A 20,674-nucleotide genomic window follows, 5' to 3' on the forward strand; every position below is an offset into this window, starting at 1 on the left:
GATGCTACTCACAATAAGCTCCAGGCTACAGGCTGGAATACAATCACAGTGGTAATATCGTCTACTCAATATCAGAGAAAACTCTGGGAAGGAAGAAGCTCTCTATGATTCCCAAAGAACAGATAACCACTTTCTTCCAATTATAATTGTTTGTAATTGGCAGAGGTGTGGTGTACAAATATACCTATCAACATAACTCTTGAGCCTCCATTTCTACCACCAGGAAAACTCTCTTAATCTGTTTTGTTTCACTGAGTTCAGAATCACATGAACCAAGTGTAAATGAATTTGGTCAAGAAAGCAACCAGAAAAGCACGCAGAGCTTACTAGTAGAGAAAGAATCAACAAAAAGGAGAAAAATCACAATATATTTAAACACTGCTCTGTGACTGCTTCCTAAAGCTTCTCCCAACTACAACTACCTCCAATTAATGCCCTAAGCCTAGTAATTTTAGGAAAGATACAATTTAGTTGTTCTAGGCTCACTGAGCCAGAAAGGAATTTAAATAATAATAAAATTATTATTAACAATAATAATATAATGAATAAATAACAAAATACATGGTGATAAGTAATAATGATAATAAAATTCCAATTCCTCTCACAGCTGCTCAAAGGTTCACAATCAAGTTAATGAAGTATGGGGACATGGACTAGGAAGGATGGAAACCCCTAGGATAGAAAGAAGTTTCTCTAGCAGCTTGTCTTCCTGCCAGCATCTCTGCCCAGACCATGCCAACAACCAAGTTATTCCTCCCTGCTCACTTCTTACACTAGTTCCTGCCCCCAAACATTGCAGTCTCATTGGAGGAATTTAGTGCTTGAGCTGAAATGGTCCCATTCTGACTCAATTACCATCTTTAATTCTCTTCTGTGTTTTTGAGGGGAAAAAAAAAAACCAATGTATCTGCCTCCTTGGCAGCCATATCTGCATCAACTCTATCCTGATTAACTTTTTGGGAATGTAAGATTATAGATTTAGTACTAGAATAATGAAGATTCTAGATACCATCTTGTAATGTTCTGTTCTCTAAATTGTAATTGTTCTCTGTGTGCAGATCCCTTGGGGAGCTTCTGGAAGCAGCCTTAGTTTCAGTTCAGTTCAAATAGTCCCAAATCCAGCCAGGAGTTAAAAGTCCTTTACTGTCTCTTTCCAAATCTTATCTCCTTCACTTGGGGCTCAGCTAGTTTTCTGGAGGCCTTCCTCTCTCCTTGATTCCCTGAGAGCTCTTGTCCGAATGTCTCCAAATCCAAAGGCTTGCCCTTCAGTCTCCAGCCTCTCATCCTCCCAATGTCTCCAGCCAGCACAAACGTCGAAGTTAAAATGAATCACACTCCTCGTCCCAGAGAATGGGATTGTGAGCTTCTGTGTCTTTGGCCCTGAGAGTTTCTTGCTTATATGGTGCACACTAAGTATATACCAATCATTTCATCACTAGGAAACCATTATTTGTTATTTGACTAAATCAATGCTAAATTAGATTTAATCATTGTCTCCTCAATTCCACTTAGTACCTTGTTTCAAGTTCTGGCCCATAACATCTCCTTGTAGAATCAAATCAATTGCCTCTATTTATTCCAGTGACTTAGCACCTTGTAAGAATTCTAACACCATCATCATATTGGTACTAAATGCAAAGCTGGGGTTGAACATGGTTCTGCACTATTCCCATTCCTCTTTCCAGTAGGCTACATTGCCTCTTCAGGTCTTTTCACAGAGAATTGGTTTCATAGGCCCAGCCACAGTCAGAGTGATGTGGTGCAGCCCTTAAGAAGGATATAGCAATAATCCTGGGAACAATTCTGGGAATGTATGAGAATAAACTGGCCTGGCTCTTATCTACCTAGTCAATATGTTGAAAACACAAATCTCTAGGTCAGCAAAAGATATGTCTTTGTCCAAATCTTAAACTTATGGGTTGTTTCCTGTTTCCCACTGATCTAACATCTGTTTTCCAGTCAGCACTGATTGTTTTAATGACTGATGCTTCCTAGTATCTTTTTCACACTTAGAATGTAAGGTTAAATTCATCGCTAACCAGGATGAGCCAGCAAGAAGGGGGAGAGAGGTTAACTTTGCATCAGGGAATATACGTATTGCCCCTGCTGCCTGTGCTCAGCACTTCACTTCCACCTCTTGTATGAGGGGTGTGATGCCCATTTCTCATGAGAAATGAGCAAACCTTTTCCTTTGCACCTTGAGAGATCTCTGAAACTTATTGGGTGGGTTATGTACCACACAGTTCCAACTCCAGGTTCTTTTGACGTTGGGAAAACAGAAGCAAAAGGTAGTTCTTATGTGCACCCTTCCCTTATAGATGAAGTTCTCAAAATAATTATCCCAAATAAAAAGTATTATCTGGGTTCACGTTTACCCAAAAAACATAGTTCATGAACTTTCACTAACATATTTAATTTTTCTTCCCTCAGCTAAGACAAAAGCATTTAAGAAAAAAAGCTTTATAAACAAAGTAATGGAACAATTCCTCCATAAATCTTAGGCACACTGTTCTACAAATATGTGTGTGTATTCTATCAGTAGAAAGAATGGATGCACATAGGGATCATAAGTGAGAGTCATATGTGTGGGGAATTCATGTGGCTATCATAAAAATGTAGGGTGAAGTTTGTGTGAATGGCATTCAAGTAATACCAGAATGGGTTACAATGATTCATTACTAAGTGTAGCATAGGAGGGTGTAAACAGGTGCAGTCAGAGCCAAAAGGCCATTTACACTTCTTTGATCCAATTGTCCTACAGGGAAGCATACTGGGAGGGGTGAGCCTAACCAACAATGATCCTCAGGCTGAAGGCCAGAGACAATTAAAACTCAGGTTTACTTATGGTTTTCAGACAAAGGGCTTGCTGTGGCATCTGACACGTCATCAGTGCGGAAATGGGGTCAGGAAGCATGAACCAATAGAAAAAGGAGGGATTCTAAAAATTAAGCAGGATGACACACTCAGGATGAGAGAGTAGAATTATAACTATACTTCAACAACAGGCTTGCTAGAGAGTTTCAGCAGCCTACTTTAACTAGAACTTTAGCAACTTAAACTTTAAGCATACCATAGCTGTATAACTCCTAAAAGAATAGGGTGAGAGATTCCTCTCGCTATTTGATGGCATATTGGAGCAGCCCATAGCACCAAGGTGGCAAGAAAACCAATTTTATTGTATGGCTCTTGGAGGATTCCCTGCTTAGTATGGTATCTTCTCGGAGAACACTTTCATTACTCCTAATTGTAAGTGTTGGTCATCTAGTCTCTAAGAGACACTACTATGATAATTTTACATGGTTTTCTAGTAGCTGAATAATACTTCTTTCTACCAGGTTCTGGTCTTTATTTCTTCAGGAACACCTGACAGCCATCTCATTTCCCATCATCTAAGGCAAAGGGGTTAAATACCCCACAAACCACAATGCAGTTTTCTAGATTAAAACATAATTGGGAAATATTTTATAAGTAAAAGTACAATATATCATAGGTAATGATAATATTTCATTTTCTGAGTCAATATGCAGCCCACAGGAATCACACAGTTCAGTGATCTCCTTCCCCTTTTGACTTGAATTTGACATCACTTATCTAAGGTCTAATGACTAAAAAAAGTCACCTAATTGTGAATCTTCTAAGGACTATGCAAGCAATAAAATATGAGTCCCTAATTCAATTCGGAATCATGTTTTATTGCTTGGATCTCCTTATTCTATATTGGAGTGCAGGAAAGAAAGTGGGACTAAGCAACTGAATTGTACCAAGGTACCTTGATCCAGAGCATGAACATAATTGGTTATCTATATTATCTTTCCAATATAGACTGGTATGAAGCTCTATGGCTACAGCTACCCCATCCTGCTAATTCCCCTAAACTAAGATTAAATCTTTTTGTAACTCCTCTGTCTGAGCCAGAACTCATAATCCTCTGTTCCAGACATCTATCCAGACTAGAAATTTTCAAGATTCAATCTGTTAGCACAGAAATGAAATATAATCAGAACAAATGAGCTCATGACAAGTTGATTGTCCTCCATTTATTTATTCCAGATTTATGCTTTTGATTAAGTCTATCTATTAATAACAAAAAGCAGTTATATTGCTACATTTTAGTCATGGGGGAGGGGGGTCTATACATTTAGAACATTAGAAACTGTCTTTCTCAGGCAAGAAAAGAATAGGAAAAGTGCAACCCTGTCCCTGACTTTACTTAACTGTGATCCAGAGCAAACCTAATTAGGCTTGGCCTGTCATGCCTAAATGAATAAGTTGGAATGAGCCTAAGAAAGCCTTCCTAGCAATACTATATGGTCATGTCTAAATGAACAAGAACAAGTAACCCAGGCAAGACTCGGAGAAGCTGTCTAAATGAGCTTATATGTGAATCTTCCCAAGCAAATCTGCCTGAACATGTGAGATTATCTAGATCTGGTCACCTCTGCCCAAGAGGACAGAGAAATAAAGCTTTAGGCTCCAAAATGGAGAGCAGAGATTGAATCTTGAACTGTTTAGAATAAGTCAAATGAGTGAGCTTGCAAGTAGGAACTCTGAGGAGTAAGAAGTCGTGGAACTCACTGCCTAGAATAATGTATTTAGTTGAAAATATCAAAACTCTTCTGCATTCCACCAAAAGAAGAAAAAGAAAGGAGGAGGGGGGAAAAGAAATAGTAAAAGGAAAATGATTGGGAAAAAATGCCTGAAAAGTAGAGAAATTATAACTATAATTACCACCTCCAAAACAATATACTCATCTCTTGCTTTCTGGCCTTGCATCATCAATTTGACTTACATCAGAAGTTGACCAAGAACTCAAATTTAGCAATCATTTATCATTGTAGATACAACACATTTGAATGCCCTGATGTTTTTTCTCATTCCTCTACAGAAAAAATAGTAAATTTAAATTTTGTTAATAATTTTCACAACATAAAATACCAAAAAGATAAAATTCCATCATTCCAATAGTAGATAGGATGAAAGACATACCCAAACAAAGCTAAAATTGGATAATACATGTATTAAAGGAATTAAAGATATATTTTAACACAATTTTTTGAAAATCGTAAAAGATGAAGAGGTAATTAGAAAAACTGAAAAACTATTAGGAAGTCTGAACTATTTTTCATATATATATTAACACCTTTTATTTCCTTCTTTGAATATTGTATGTTCATGGTCTTTGAACAATACTTTACTGAAGAGTCTGTATTATTTGTCTTATGAGATATATATTATTTCTGAATAAAGTTCAAATATTAGAAAACACATGTATAAAACCAAAATCCAATAGAATAGTCAAGCAAAATAATAGAACATCAAGCAAATAGCAATCATTAACAAAATAAAACTGAAAAACAAACCCAGGAAATAATAGAGCTCACAAATCACTTAGAAGATTTGGAAGATTAAGTAAGAAGTACAAGCATATATATTACCTGAAGTACCAGAAAATATGAAAATTCTAAAAATCTATATACTGTATTCTTACTTAATTGGAGAAAAATTTCCACAATTTACAATATCAGGAAACATTCTAAAATGTGATAATTAAAAGGACACCCAAAAGGAAAGATCACTAAATCATAAAATTATAAAACCTAAGAATTATGAAAACCAAAAAAAAAAAAAAAATCCAGGCATCAAGGGAGAAAAAAATAGCATTTAAAGAAATGAAAAATATACTAATATCACAATTTTTAAAAACAATAAATAGCAGACCTAGGTATGTGACTAGGTTATTGAATATTGCAGAAGAATCCTTTGGACAAATGTTTGTGTCATACTATGTTTCAGGATTTATAAGATCACTATCTATGATAATTACCTCCTATCTGACCATTGAGTGTACACAGATCTTTCGCTCTGTCTACAAAGCTCAGAATTGAATTTGTTAGGAAGGCTGCTTGATAACTGCTGCCTCACTCTGTGAGAGCCTTAAATTGGGTCTAGAGCTCCATAGTGTGGGTTTTTTATCAAAAAAACAAAGTCTGAGACATAAAGAGAAACACCTTTCTAGAGATGTTGACACTGATCCCACAGTCTGAAATCTAAAAGAACAAAAGGAACTCCTGTAAGAGAGCAGAGGATGAAGTTCGCAGAAAGCTAGAAGCCATTCTAAGAGGAAATACCTAGCACTTGAGAACTGGCTAAAGTTTCAGAGGCTAGTTGCTCTAAGGAAAGAACAAATATTGCGTTTTCCAATCATTGTACTAAAGTGATCAAGATACTGGAGAAACTCTTGTGGTTGTTGTTGGACCTTCATTTTCTTTTTTTTTTTTTTTTCCTGAGGTAATTGGCATTAAGTGACTTCCCTAGGGTTGTACAGCTAGAAAGTGTTAAGTGTCTGAGGTCAGATTTGAGATATCAGGTCCTCCTGACTTCAGGACTGATGCTCTATCCACTGCAACATCTAGCTGCCGTTGCCTTCATTTGCAAATTGCATGAGCTGGATTTAAGTGACTCAGAATTACAAAAGTCATCAGCCTCACTCTCTCTTCCAGTGTTTCCACTGAAGTCCAATGACAAGACAAAAGTCAGAAAAATTGATGATGGCCCAGGAGGCAGTAGATGATCTTAATGTCTTTAATGTCTGACCAAGTTCTAAGCCTCCACAGCATCTGCTTCAGCTGCCTCAGCCTCACAGCCATTAGAATAAAATGTTCTCATCCACCATTCCATCAGGGAAAGTTTTCACATGCTTGGGGTAGACATCTCCCTAATACACTGATGGGTTTGAGACCTCAACTTGTTTTAATCCTTCTGCCAAAACAGTTTACTAGGTATGGTCATTGTACATGCTGTAGAAATAAATATTTATCAAGAACCTACTATGTGCTTACTGTATTAGGCACTAGAAATTAAGACAGTGATGAAACAGTACTTGCATTCAATCAGTTTATGTTCTATCATGGAAAAAATTTTTAATACATAAACACATAAAAATTCATACATATATACATTTTGTATACCAAATACAATGTGTTTGTATACATATACATTTTGTACACAAAGTAAATGAGTCAATTTGAACGGAGATGGCATTAGCAGGTAGGAAGATCAGGAAAGTTTCCATGTAAAAAGTGACATTTGAACTGACATTTTAGGGGAGTAGGGAGAGGCAGGGATTGTAAGAAGTAAAAGTGAGAAGAGAGAGTGTTAGAGTCTTCCTGGTCTGAGTACAAAGACACTAGGAGTGCTATATTTGAGAATCAACAAAGTCAGTCTGGTGGGACTGTACAGTATGTGAAGCAGATCAATACATCACAAGATTGGAAATACAATGTGGGATTAGATTATGAAAGGCTTTAAAAATGAAACAGTGGAATTTTTCTAAAAGTGATAGGTGCTCTTAAAGCTTGTTGAGTAGGGTAGTAACAAGGACAGATTTGTGCTTTAGAAAAATCACTTTAATAGTTCTTTGGGAGATAGATTAGCAAGAGAAGAGACTTGAGAAAGGGAAATCAATTAAGAGAGTATTGCAATAGAAAAAGTAAAAGGTATTAAAGACCTGAACTAAAGTAGTGGCTATGTGAGTAGAGAGAATAAGATAAATGCAAGAGATCTTCTGTATATTAAAATGACAAGATCTGGTGATTAGTTGGATATATGGGATGAGGGAGCACCGAAGTGTCAAAAATGGCACAAAGTTTTGAAACTTTGGTGACTGAAAGGAAAAAGGAAGTTCAGAAGAGAGTGGTTTCAGGAGGAAAAAGTTAAGTTTTGATTTAGACAGGTTGAGTTTGAGATGCCGCCATCTCAACTTTGATATGTAATCTGAGATGTCTAAAAGACAATTGACAAATGTAGGACTGAGGGGAAGCTAGGTGTCATAATAGATAGAGTGCTGAACCTGGATTCAGGAAGATTATCTTTCTGTCTGAGTTCAGATCTGGACTCAAACAATGGCTCTGCCCAGTGACTCTGTGCAAATCACTTAATCTTGTTTGCCTCAGTTTCCTCATCTATAAAATGAGCTAGAGAAGAAAATGATAAACCATTCCAATATCTCTGCCAAGAACCAAATGGAGCCACAAAGAATCAGATATAATTAAGAATTAAGATATGATAATTAAAAGGACACCCAAAAGGAAAGATCACTAAATCATAAAATTATAAAACCTAAGAATTATGAAAACCAAAAAAAAAAATCCAGGCATCAAGGGAGAAAAAATAGCATTTAAAGAAATGAAAAATATACTAATATCACAATTTAATAACTTAATAACAATATGGGACTAGAGTTCAAGAGAAAGTACAAGGTTGTATATATAGATCTAAGAGTCATATACATTGAGATGATCATTGAATCCATGTGATCTGATAAGATCTCTAATTAAGATAGGTTATGACAAAAAGAAAACAGGATTTAAGATCAATCCTTGGGGAAATTCACATTTGGTAGTGTTAGGATTACTAAGTGAGAACTGAGGTTGTCTGGATAGTTACAAGGTGAGAACTCAGGTTGACTTGGTAGAAGGAGCAAGCCCATTGGCTGAAGTGGTTCTTCCCAGAAGCCCTTGCATTATCCCACGCCCATTCTCTGGGAGAATAAAAGAAGAGGACTCTCAGAGAAAGAGGAGACTCTGAATTGCATCAGGCTTGACGGGGCTCTCTGCAGGAAGGGAAGTCACTTCTTTGGACAAGAGTTAACAGCAACTGCCTGGAGACAACGGTTCACTACAGGAAGAAGAATCTGTCTTAAAGATTTGAGTAGACACAGCAGATCTCTTCCCAGAGAGCGATCCAACAGCTTCTGGAGACGACAGCTCGCTACAATTTGGCGCCCAACGTGGGGCAAGGACTTTTGCTTATCCTGACAAGAGGAGCTAGACCAGACCTTCGCAATTTGGCGCCCGAACAGGGACAGACACAGTCCTGATTCCAGTGGAAAAGCTTCCGATCTAGATCTCAGTCTCTCTGACCCAGAACTGTGAGTAACAAGGAAACTTTGTTAAAGATTAAGTGAGCGTGCTAATAGATAAATAAGGAACTTAACTTGTTAAGGGCTAAACCAGGAATCTCTTATAGCTGAAATGGGGCAGATGTTAGCTATATTCAATTCCTGGACCTCAGCCGACTCATCCCCAGCCCCAGAAGCAACCTCAGCTCCACCCCCATTCAGGAGTGGTACTATAGAGAGTATAATCAACATAATTGAGGAGCAGAGTTTACTTGTAACCTGGGTACAGATTGCTAAACTCTTGGCTGCCTTAAGACGCACATCCCCTTGGTTCTTAGAGGAAGAAAAGATAGATGTAGATAAATGGAAGCTAGTGGGATATGAAATGAAAGAATTTCAAGCAAAAAATGGGCCTCGTTCAATTTCTGCAGAAGTATTTTATATCTACAACATAGTTCAATTAGCCTTAAACTATCAAGCAAGTTGTAGGAGAAGGAAAAGTTCTAAAAATGAACAGAGGAGGAAGTGTGAGGAAAAAAGGAAAGATCAAGATCTTTCCCTAGAGCAAGAGGATTTAAATGAGGAATTATGGTATGATTCTCTTGAAGAAGCTTCAACCCTGCCTAGAGAACAGATTATTGACAGGCCCACATCAACCCCACCTTCAGAGATGGAGGAAGAAAGAGGGGAAGAGGCAGAAACACAAACAGAATTGCCTGTGAAGCAGCCTAAGCCTATGACAAGATTAGAAAAAGCATTGGTTAAAGCTAAGAGAGAAGGACAGGATATAAGTGATTTTATACATGCATATCCTGTGATTGAAAATACTGACTCTGTAGGTAAAAAAAGGAGAAGATATGCACCTTTAGATTTGAATAAAATTAAGGATTTGAAAAAAGGTTGTACCCTTTATGGGGCTACATCAGCTTATGTCAAAATGTTACTAGATGGTTTGTCTTATGAAGTCCTAACCCCGAATGATTGGAAATCCATAGCAAGGACATGTCTGGAGCCTGGAGAAAATTTATTATGGCTTGCGGAATTTCATGAATTATGTAAAATTCAAGTCAGATGCAATTTGGAAATAGGAGTTAACACACAATTCACTTTTGAGCACTTAGCTGGTGAAGGTCAATATGGAGAGAATTCGGAACAGATTAATTATACTATGACAATATATGAACAAATTGCTAAGGCTGCAATAAAAGCTTGGGGTGTCCTTCCTGGACAGAAAGATCGTGGAGAGGCTTTCACTAAAATACAGCAAGGTCCCAATGAACCTTTTGCAGATTTTGTGGGACGTTTGCAAACTGCTGTCAAAAGAACTATTGGAGAAAATTCAGCTACAGAAATAATGACCAGACATCTGGCTAAGGAAAATGCCAATGAGATTTGCAAAAGAATTATATGGGGATTAGACAAAGATGCTCCTTTAGAGGAGATCATAAGACGCTGTGCTACAGTGGGAACAAATGCTTTTTACACCGGGACAATGATGAATGTGGAAAGGCAGGGTCCCTCCTGGCAAGGGACTTCTAGAGAAACTCGGCGATGTTTTCAATGTGGAAAAATTGGGCATCTAAGAGCTCAGTGTAGGTATGGAGATACAGTGAGAAGACAGGGTGAAAGAAGACCTAAAACCCCATGTCCAAAATGCAACAGAGGACTCCATTGGGCATCAGAGTGTAAACTAATTCAGGGAAACGGGATGAGGGGCCCAGGTCCAGGGCCCCAGGCAAAAAAGACTTGGGGCATGATGGCAGCTGATGTTACACCCAAACAACCTTTAGAAGGCCAGGACTCTGATTTAATCAATCAGCAGAGAAGCAATCACATGGCAGAAAGGGATTACCCAATCAGTCAACCAAAAGGCAATCAGATTGCAAAAATGGATTACACTTGGGGAGAATACAGGCCTTTTAAATCAACAGGGCTGTGTCCAGTGCAAACAATTCCAATGTAATTGCCAGATGATGAGAAGAGATTTAGAAAGTGGTAAATAGAAGGAAATTAGATAGGTTAACTGCCTGGGGGAGAGGGTTTGCTTGTATTTCTTCAGCAGGAGAAGGAATCAGATGAGTGCCAACGAGTCATATTCGCCTTGTCCATCAGAGAGAGACAGAAAAAGAGAAAGATCTCAAAATAAAGGAGAAGATCTAAGAAACATCTGACACTGAAAGAGCATGGATAATAAGAAGACTGTTAAAGAACTTTAAAAACCAGCAGGAATCATTGGACTTCCTCACACAAGATGAGACTAATGGACAATGGACTTATGGACATTTATAAATTTTCAATTTATGATTATTTGATTATGATTATGTTATATACTTCTAGCATGTGTTATGTTACTATGTTACTATGTGCTTATGTAATTTATGTAATTATCTGTAATACTTCCCATATTGATGGATTTATGTTTCAAGGTCATGACTGTCCTATGTTCTAAATCAAAAGAAAGGGGGAGATGTTAGGATTACTAAGTGAGAACTGAGGTTGTCTGGATAGTTACAAGGTGAGAACTCAGGTTGACTTGGTAGAAGGAGCAAGCCCATTGGCTGAAGTGGTTCTTCCCAGAAGCCCTTGCATTATCCCACGCCCATTCTCTGGGAGAATAAAAGAAGAGGACTCTCAGAGAAAGAGGAGACTCTGAATTGCATCAGGCTTGACGGGGCTCTCTGCAGGAAGGGAAGTCACTTCTTTGGACAAGAGTTAACAGCAACTGCCTGGAGACAACGGTTCACTACAGGAAGAAGAATCTGTCTTAAAGATTTGAGTAGACACAGCAGATCTCTTCCCAGAGAGCGATCCAACAGCTTCTGGAGACGACAGCTCGCTACATGGTAGTTATAATATGAATGATGAACCAGAAAAGGAAGCAAAGAAGGAGCAGGTGGATAGGTAAAAAAGCAAGGTAACAAAAACCCAGAGAAAATATCCAGGATGTAACCATGATAAACATTGCATAATGCTGCAGAGAAGTCAAGAAGGATGAGAACTAAGAAAAAATAAAAGAATTGAAGATTAAAAGATCACTAATGATGTAAGAAAGAGTGATTTCAGATAAGGGATTGGAAGGCAAATTGCAAAGAGTTCAGAAAGGAGTGAGGGGAGAAGTGGAAGCAATAGACATAGACATGGTTTTCTAGAGGTTTTATTATGAAAGAAGAAAAGAAGATACAGATAGAGATAACTGAGAGAGAAGGTTCAAGTGAAGATTTTTTCAAAGGAAATTCAGGTAGGTTTATAGGCAATATGAGTAGAACCAATAAATAGAGATTGAAGATTAGAGGAGGGAATAATTGTAGAAGGAATCTAGAAAAAAAGGAGAGGAGGTTTACCAAGGGAGTATGTAGATGGATTGTCTGTCGCAAGGATGAGTATGTCTTCATTAGAGATTGCAGAGAGAGAGAGAGAGAGAGAGAGAGAGAGAGAGAGAGAGAGAGAGAGAGAGAGAGAGAGAGAGAGAGAATAAATGATGATGTCAGGAAGGTTTAAGATGGAGAGAAAAGAATGGTTTCATGAAGTAATTCAGGTCAATTCCAATAGGCTTGTGATGGAAAGAGCCATCTGTATCCAGAAAGAGGGTTGTTGGGACTGAATAGAGATCACAACATAATATTTCCACCTTTTTCTTGTTGTTTTGCTTGCTTTTTCTCATTTTTCCTTTTTGATCTGATTTTTCTTGTGCAGCATGATAAATGAAGAAATATGTATGGCAGAATTGCACCTGTTTAACCTATACTGGATTATTTGCTGTCTAGGGGAGGGGAATGGAGGAAGGGAGGAAGGAAAATTTGTAACAAGGTTTTGCAAGGGTAGACGTTGAAAACTATCTTTGCATATATTTTGAAAATGATGAGAGAAAGAAAAGGGGGAACCGCATTAGCTGACGCAAAGATCCCATAAGGTACAGTGTCCCCTGTAAATGAATTTACAGGCCCGAAAACCTAGATTGATAAAAAAGGTTTATTGTAGAAATTTAGAAGTAAAGTTCAGTTAGAAAGACACCAGGGCCAGAGGTGGGTGCTGGGCGGGCAGGAACCCTTACATGGCCAGAAGGATACCATGTGTTGGGGGGAAGGGTTCCTGCGAAAAGAGAGCTCCAGCTTGGCTCTTTTATACCTAAAAGGGGCTTTGTGGGCGGTACCCCAAGTTCTTGGCGGGCTTTTCAGTTAGCACAGATCCGGTGGGGGGCTGGGGGAAGCTGAGCTGATAGTGGGGGCTGGTCCCGGATATTCAAAAGGGTGCTTTTGACCAGGATTTGTGAATCAAAGTCAGCCATGGGGGTTGGGCAGTCAGAAAGGAATCTTAAAGGGACCTCAACCCCCATCATTTCCCCCCTTAAACAGTTGAGACTTAAATTCATTTAAGAAAAAAATTTGGGACGGTGTTATTCATTTAAGGCAAGGTTGAAGATTTTCTCCAAAGATTTCAGAGTAGCAGGGTACCCTCGTCTTGTTCCCCCCTCAAAAACAAAAAGAATATTTTCCATTTCCTATATAAGGAGAACTGAGAGAATAAGAAGAAAGTTGGGGGCAACTTCTGTGGAGAATAAAATATAAAATCAATCAGGGAAGAATAAAAGGATTGTCTTGCATCAATAAGGCCCAGGTGAGAATAAATAACAATTTTGTAGTGGAAGTAGTGAATTTATTGTGTGATTTCTTCCAGGTCTGTTCAGTAGCAAATGAGAAAAAATGGAGGAGGCAGGAAATGGAGTATAGGCTTGAGTTTAGGACTGGTGTAAGTGTCAAATAGTAATGGAACAAGGAGTTGCAAAGAAGAAGGCAGTATAAACTGATTAACTATAGGTTCAAGATTAGGAAGAGATAAAAGCTAAGTTAAAGCAGGATGAAAGACTGAGAAGATATTAAAATATGGAGATATTCATGGTTCCCAGTGAGACAAAGGCATTGGGAGACATAGAATAATAGAAAATTATGGTCTAATAAAGGAATTTCTTAATAAAGGAATTTGGGAGTTTTTGAGCTTAGAAACAGAACACTTGTGAGTGATCACAAAATCAAAAGGATGACCATCTTATGTGTAGCTTATGTGTAGAGGGAGTCACAAGGGTGAACTATCCTTAAATGTAGTTTAGGTGAAATGAGAGGGAGTCATGGGAATTGATGAGATCGAAAAATTGAGAAATTAGGGTATTTAAAGGGGCATATTGATACCCCCCTAGGATAAGGAGAGGAATTAGGATAGAAAGGAATTTTGTGAACCAGGAATAAGGAAGTGTTGCCCTCTCCATACGCTGCTCTGTTCAGACTGCATATGAACTCTTGTGAAGTCCTATTTTAGAAAGGATGTAGATAAGAAGATCAGGGTACCAAGAAAGAAAATGACCAGGATGAAGATGTTCAACTTCATATCATATGAGGACTATTGTGAGATTATTATACCTTATGGAGAGAAAAGTTAAAGAGGACAGTTATTTTCAAGTATTTAAATGACTGTATATATTTCCTGGAATCTAGAAGGTTTCCCTATTGTTAATGGTAAATTAGCACAATTCACAGGAAGTCAGTAACCACCACTATTGTCTTTTTCTGCTTTTAGCACTCCTTGATCTCTGAGCAGAAAGCACATATGGAGCCATAGTGTAATTCCTTGGACTACAAACAATTCCCTTCCCCTCTGTGAATTATGACCCCTCTTCTTCAAGAAAGGAATCCATATCGATTGCTGAGTTCCAAGTTTTCAGTGAGCATTCTTACTTTAACTTCTTTGGGTCATTTTCTTCTGCCCTTCAATAGTCTGACACAGTTCCAAATTTCCTCCTTCTTTTTTTACTTCTTTTTTTTTTTTTTAATGAAGAATTTATTCATTAACATCATCAAAAAGTATTATGAAGCACCTATTACATGCCATGGATTATTCTAAGTACAAGGGACAAAATAGTCCCAGACTTCAAATAACTCACATAGGAAACTCATATGTAGGAAACTTTAGGAGAGACTTATTATCCATTTAATAAAATGAAAAACTTTCTACTTTGGCAATGAATCCCCTCATAGTCAAACTCCAATGTACCTTTCCAGACATTTCATTTTTATATTCCTTCAAGCACTCTGTATTCCAGACAAATAGGTCTACTATTTTTTGATATTGATGAGGTGAAGTCTAGTTTGAGGGTTCCCTTTAGTAGGGAACAAATGAAAAGTTCTAGATTTAGGGAAGCAAAATGAGATTAGGGTTTCTGGTGATCAAGGAATTAAATGATAAGGTCTAGTGGCAGGTTTAGGGTTCAGGGAACCAAATGAAGAGGTTTGACTCCCCTGCACCTCCTTGGTACTCAACACACAAGGGTAGGGAGTTTTGGGGAACCCCCTCCTAGAAGTGCAGGGATTCTCTGTAAAGGAATTTACAAACCCGAAAACCTAGATTGATAAAAGAGGTTTGTTATAGGGATAGGGAAGTAAGGTTAGAAATCTCAACAGAGAGACATAAAGTCTCATTAGGGAAATAGATAAGGATAAAGAGAGGGTAGCACTGGAAAAAAATATTATTCCAGTGGGCAGAGGCCTCCTTGGCATAGCATGGCATAGCCTGGCATGGCATGTTTGGAACCTCTACAAAGACAGGATTTTATATTGGCTCTTTTATAATAGGAGCTTTGGCTACAAGCTGAAGGGGGCTAATGGGTAGAGTCCCAGATTGGCTCATCTACAAGCTGAGTTTTAGCTTGAGCTGGAATTTGAATAGAATTGAATGGGTTTCTTTAATTCAATGGGGTTGGAATTCTTTTGCTCTGGACTGAACCAACCCCACCTAGATAACAGAATGAAACTGTTTGTCTTGTTTCCCTCCAATGGGGTCCCTCACTAAGGCAGAGTTGAAGATTTTCTCCTTCAAGGAGTTTTAGAGTTTCGGTCTCCCTTCTTCAATATCAGCATTCCATCTCCCATTTCAGTAGCTGTCCCCCATGTTCAGAATACATTCCTCCTCATCTGGAGCCTTTATAAAACTTTCCTTTTTTCAAGGCTCAACTCTTGCTCTATTTTTCACTAAAAAGTTTTTCTTTATTTCAGAAAGGCCTGGAGAGACTTACATGAACTGATGCTGAGTGAAATGAGCAGGACTAGGAGATCATTAAATACTTCAACAACAATACTGTATGATGATCAATTCTTCAACAATGAAATGAACCAAATCAGTTCCGATAGAGCAGTAATGAACTGAACCAGCTACATCCAGCAAAAGAACTCTGGGAGTTGACTATGAACCACTACATAGAATTCCCAATCTCTCTATTTTTGTCCTCCTGTATTTCTGATTTCCTTCACAGATTAACTGTACACTATTTCAAAGTCCAATTCTTTTTGTACAGCAAAATAACTGTATGGACAAGTATACATATATTGTATTTAACTTACACTTTAACATATTTAACATGTATTGGTCAACCTGCCATCTGGGGGAGGGGTGGGAGGAAGGAAGGGAAAAATTGGAACAAAAAGTTTTGCAATTGTCAATGCTGAAAAATTACCCATGCGTATATCTTGTAAATGAAAAGCTATAATAAAAAGTAAAAAATAAAAAATAAAGTTTTTCTTCATCTCCCTCTTTCTTAATGTTCTCTCTTGTAAAAGGCCAGGGAGATAAGACTCCATTCCAGGTTTTGAATCTTACAGTAATTTGGCTCACCAAAACTCCCTTATTGAAATAGCAGAGACTGCTTGTCAATATAATAAACTAATAATCTACCCACCGAAGCAAAATGCAAACACTACTCTTTGGATTAAAGATAAATCTTTGAATTTAGGACAGGAAAAAGAGCTCACAATAGAGAAAGATACTTGAGACAATGATAAACTTTACCCTGATGTGTATCTCAACTATTTTCATCTCTGTCTAATTAACCAAGATCCAAGACTTAATCATTTACATTTCAATAGATCTTGTTTATTAAAGCAATCTATAGGAACTTCAAAGAGTACTTTGTATCAAGTCTATGAGTATTTGAGGCATATATATTTGTCTCTCTGATTAATAAACTTTGAAGAGTCCATAATCGAGACTTTCTCTGCCTGACCCTGGTAAAGTCACACCCTTCATCTCACTACAGGAACTGGACTCCAACATTCTTTATGTCTCAGCATATTCATTCATTTATTTTAGTAAATATTGTTTCCTACCCCCATAAAATATAAACGCTTTGAAAACAAAGACTATTTTAATTTTTTTCTTTGTATCCTCAGAAATTAAGAGATCGTTGAACACAATTGCCTATATTCTTTTTTTTTTAATTTTTTTATAATATTATCCCTTATATTCATTTTTCCAAATTATCCCCCCCTCCCTCTACTCCCTCCCCCCCATGACAGGCAATCCCATACATTTTACATGTGTTACAATATAACCTAGATACATTACATGTGTGTAAATACCATTTTCTTGTTGCACAATAAGCATTAGATTCCGAAGGTATAAGTAACCTGGGCAGACAAACAGTAGTGCTAACAATTTACATTCACTTCCCAATGTTCCTTCTCTGGGTGTAGCTACCTCTGTCCATCATTGATCAACTGGAAGTGAGTTGGATCTTCTTTATGTTGAAGATTTCCACTTCCATCAGAATGCATCCTCATACAGTATCGTTGTTGAAGTGTATAATGATCTCCTGGTTCTGCTCATTTCATTCAGCATCAGCTGATGTAAGTCTCTCCAAGCCTCTCTGTATTCCTCCTGCTGGTCATTTCTTACAGAGCAATAATATTCCATAACCTTCATATACCACAATTTACCCAACCATTCTCCAACTGATGGACATCCATTCATCTTCCAGTTTCTAGCTACAACAAAAAGAGCTGCCACAAACATTTTGAATTGCCTATATTCCTACATACAACATCAAGCATTTTCCTATGCACTATTAACATTTTATGCACAGAAGTAAAATTTTTTAAAAGCTTTGATGGAAGTATTATAATTCTCATTTCAACAGATAAAGTGAATTTCTGAAAGCTTGTGATTTGCCAGGGCTAAAAGTATTAGACCAATAAATAACAAAAATCCAGACCATGAAATTTTACCTCCAGAGCTCTTCAGTAAAAATACATTAGGTTCTGATGAAGCAAGATGAATAAGGCCAAAAGTCAGTGTCATTGCAGTGACAGGAAATAGAGACTAGGGAGCAGAAGATTAATTATCTTCAATTAAAAAGATGAGAGTCAGCCAGAACAATATGACTCTGGGGAGTCCTAAACCTCATATTTAGGATCCAAGATTCTGACTGTGGATATTTGGTCTGTTACCAAATCCATATCCCTAGGTTCAGGGTTTTGGTCCATCATTGAGAGGAGGTCAATCTGCTAATGAATTTCTTCAAGGCATCTTTTATGTCTTTGTTCCTCAGGCTATAAATAAAGGGATTCAGCATGGGGGTTACCACAGCATACATCACTGAAGCAATTATGCTTTTCCAGGAGGTGTGGGTAGCTGATGTCATGTATACTCCAAAAACTGTGCCATAAAATAGTGAAACAACACAGAGGTGAGACCCACAGGTTAAAAAGGCTTTATACTTCCCCTCAGCAGATGGGACTTTCAAAATAGAAGAACAGATCTGTGTATAAGAAGTAATAATCCCTGTGAGAGGGACAATACCCAGGAAGCCAGTTGTAAAATAAACCAAAATGTTATTGATGAAGGTGTCAGAACAAGAGAGCTTCAGAAGCTGAGTAAGATCACAGAAGAAGTACGGGATTTTGTGGTCTTTACAGAAGGAGAGATGAGTTGTCATTAGACTGTGAAGGAGAGAAGTTAAAAGACTAAGAACGCAGGAGATCAGAACCAGTAGACCACAAAGTTGTGGCTTCATGATGGCCACATAGTGTAGAGGGTGACAAATGGCCACAAAGCGATCATAAGCCATCACAGCAAGAAGGAAATTGTCCATGCAAGCAAAGACTGAGAAGAAATACATCTGAGTGAAGCATCCAACATAGGAGATGGCCTTACTGTGTGTCAGGATGTTAACCAGCATCTTGGGGACGGTGGTGGACACGAGACAAAGATCTACCAAGGACAGATTAGAAATAAAGAAGTACATGGGTGTGTGGAGGTGGGAGTCTGAGCCAATAGCCAGCATAAGAAACAGATTTCCAAACAAAGTAACTACATACATGCTCAGGAACAACCCAAAGAGAGGCAGCTGTTGCTCTGACTTTTCTGAAAATCCCAGGAGGAAGAATTCAGAGACACATGTTTGGTTTCCTGGTCCCATATAGTTAATATGTCTGCCAAGAAAGAGATGGCAAAAGAATGTGAAATAGGAAATACATTCTTCACATAGATCCAGAACATGAATTAGGAAGCCTCTGAATTGGGGTCCCAATTCTGCTATTTACTATACAATCTTGGGGATATCATGGTTCCCTCTCTCAGTTTCAGTTTCCTCAACTGCTGAAGGAGAAGGATTAGTGATTCCTTTTAATCATATGTTACTCTGCTCTATCTGTGACAGGCAGGTCCAATAGATAGAGCACTGAGCTTGGAATCAAAAAAACCTACTGTAAAATCCCAATTCTGTACTTATTGCCTTTGAGACTTAGTTTTGAGTCAGTTAATCTATTTAAGATTCAGTTTCTACATTTGCAAAATGAGGAGTTTGTATTAGATGACCTCTTACATCCTTTCCAGCTCTATGACCAAGAGCCAAGAATCACATATTTTAACTGTCTCCTTATATGGAATGTCCTTTTTATTATTTTTAGTAACTGATTGTGATCCAATTTACATGTCCTTGACTTTACAGCTTAATTTTTTTAATGTGCTTCTAACACTAGCTCTGGAATCCTGGGAAAATCAATTAATTTTTAAATGCTACAGGAAACTTACTAACATGATAAGTACAAAGAAGATGCCATCGCTATCTCTTCTTTTAAATGGACAAATAGATGATAGATGGATGGACAAAAAGATATTTGAAATTGCTTATGTAATTCCTGTCCCAAAGTCTATTTGTATGGACCTTCTCCCTTTTGGTAGAGATGAATGTCCTGCCATATGTAAGAAGCAGAGTGGAATTAACAGGAGAACTTCAACCTTCTTTGAGTTGTCTTCAGGCTTCACTCTCACTCTGGGCATTTCTGGCTTCCAGCTTTGAAAGGTTCAAGCCAAGCTCATTTCACATTGCTGAAGAAAAAGACTCTGGAAAGAAATAAGAGAATTAGAAGTCTCTATCATGTCTTCACAGAGTTTTTTTCCTTCAGTATCCTGAAGTGAAGTTGGTCTGAACCATCTTCTTTCTCAAAGGTGGAACCTAAAAGTTCCCAGAATAACTTGAAGTCTAAAGAGAACTCAAAGACTAAAGCTCTTTCACCCTCACCAATTAGGTGCCTCTTATGTAGGGCAGACCATTTATCTCCACCAGTCATGAAAATGGTCCTATACCAATGGGCTTCACAACTGGGGTTGCACATGTAGACAGAATCCATCTAGCTACCAAAGGAAACCCTGAGGTTTGATCAGTACCTCTGTGCCACAGGTTGACAGAACAATTAAAAATGTCTTTGAGAGGCAGAAAATAAAAATTCAGAATAGTTTACTTCTATTGTAACTCTTGGTGCTCGGGACTAATACCTTGTTAAAGCCAGTACCACTCTTATCCAAATCCCTAACATCATCAGAAGCTGAGGTCTTTTAAAATATCTAATAATAATAATAATAATAATAATAATATATGTATATGTATATATATATGGGAAAACTTGAAAATAATTTGGCAGCCACTATACCACTAGGTATAGACTAACATCTCAC

At 37.8% G+C, this 20,674-nt stretch overlaps 1 protein-coding gene across 1 annotated transcript; it reads right to left on the reverse strand.

The window, feature by feature from the left end:
* Positions 1 to 18,200: 18,200 nt before the first annotated feature.
* LOC141552135 (olfactory receptor 7C1-like) lies at positions 18,201 to 19,160 on the reverse strand. The gene has a single exon (XM_074284599.1). The coding sequence runs from the start codon at positions 19,134 to 19,136 to the stop codon at positions 18,201 to 18,203; it is 936 nt and encodes a 311-aa protein (XP_074140700.1). The 5' UTR covers positions 19,137 to 19,160.
* Between the last annotated feature and the right edge of the window lie 1,514 nt (positions 19,161 to 20,674).

This window comes from Sminthopsis crassicaudata, chromosome 1 (genome assembly GCF_048593235.1).
Source record: "Sminthopsis crassicaudata isolate SCR6 chromosome 1, ASM4859323v1, whole genome shotgun sequence".
NCBI lineage: Eukaryota > Metazoa > Chordata > Mammalia > Dasyuromorphia > Dasyuridae > Sminthopsis > Sminthopsis crassicaudata.

Excerpts from the sequence above, each read along its gene's own strand:
- LOC141552135 (XM_074284599.1), bottom strand. The coding sequence starts at position 19,136 with ATGGGACCAGGAAACCAAACATGTGTCTCTGAATTCTTCCTCCTGGGA.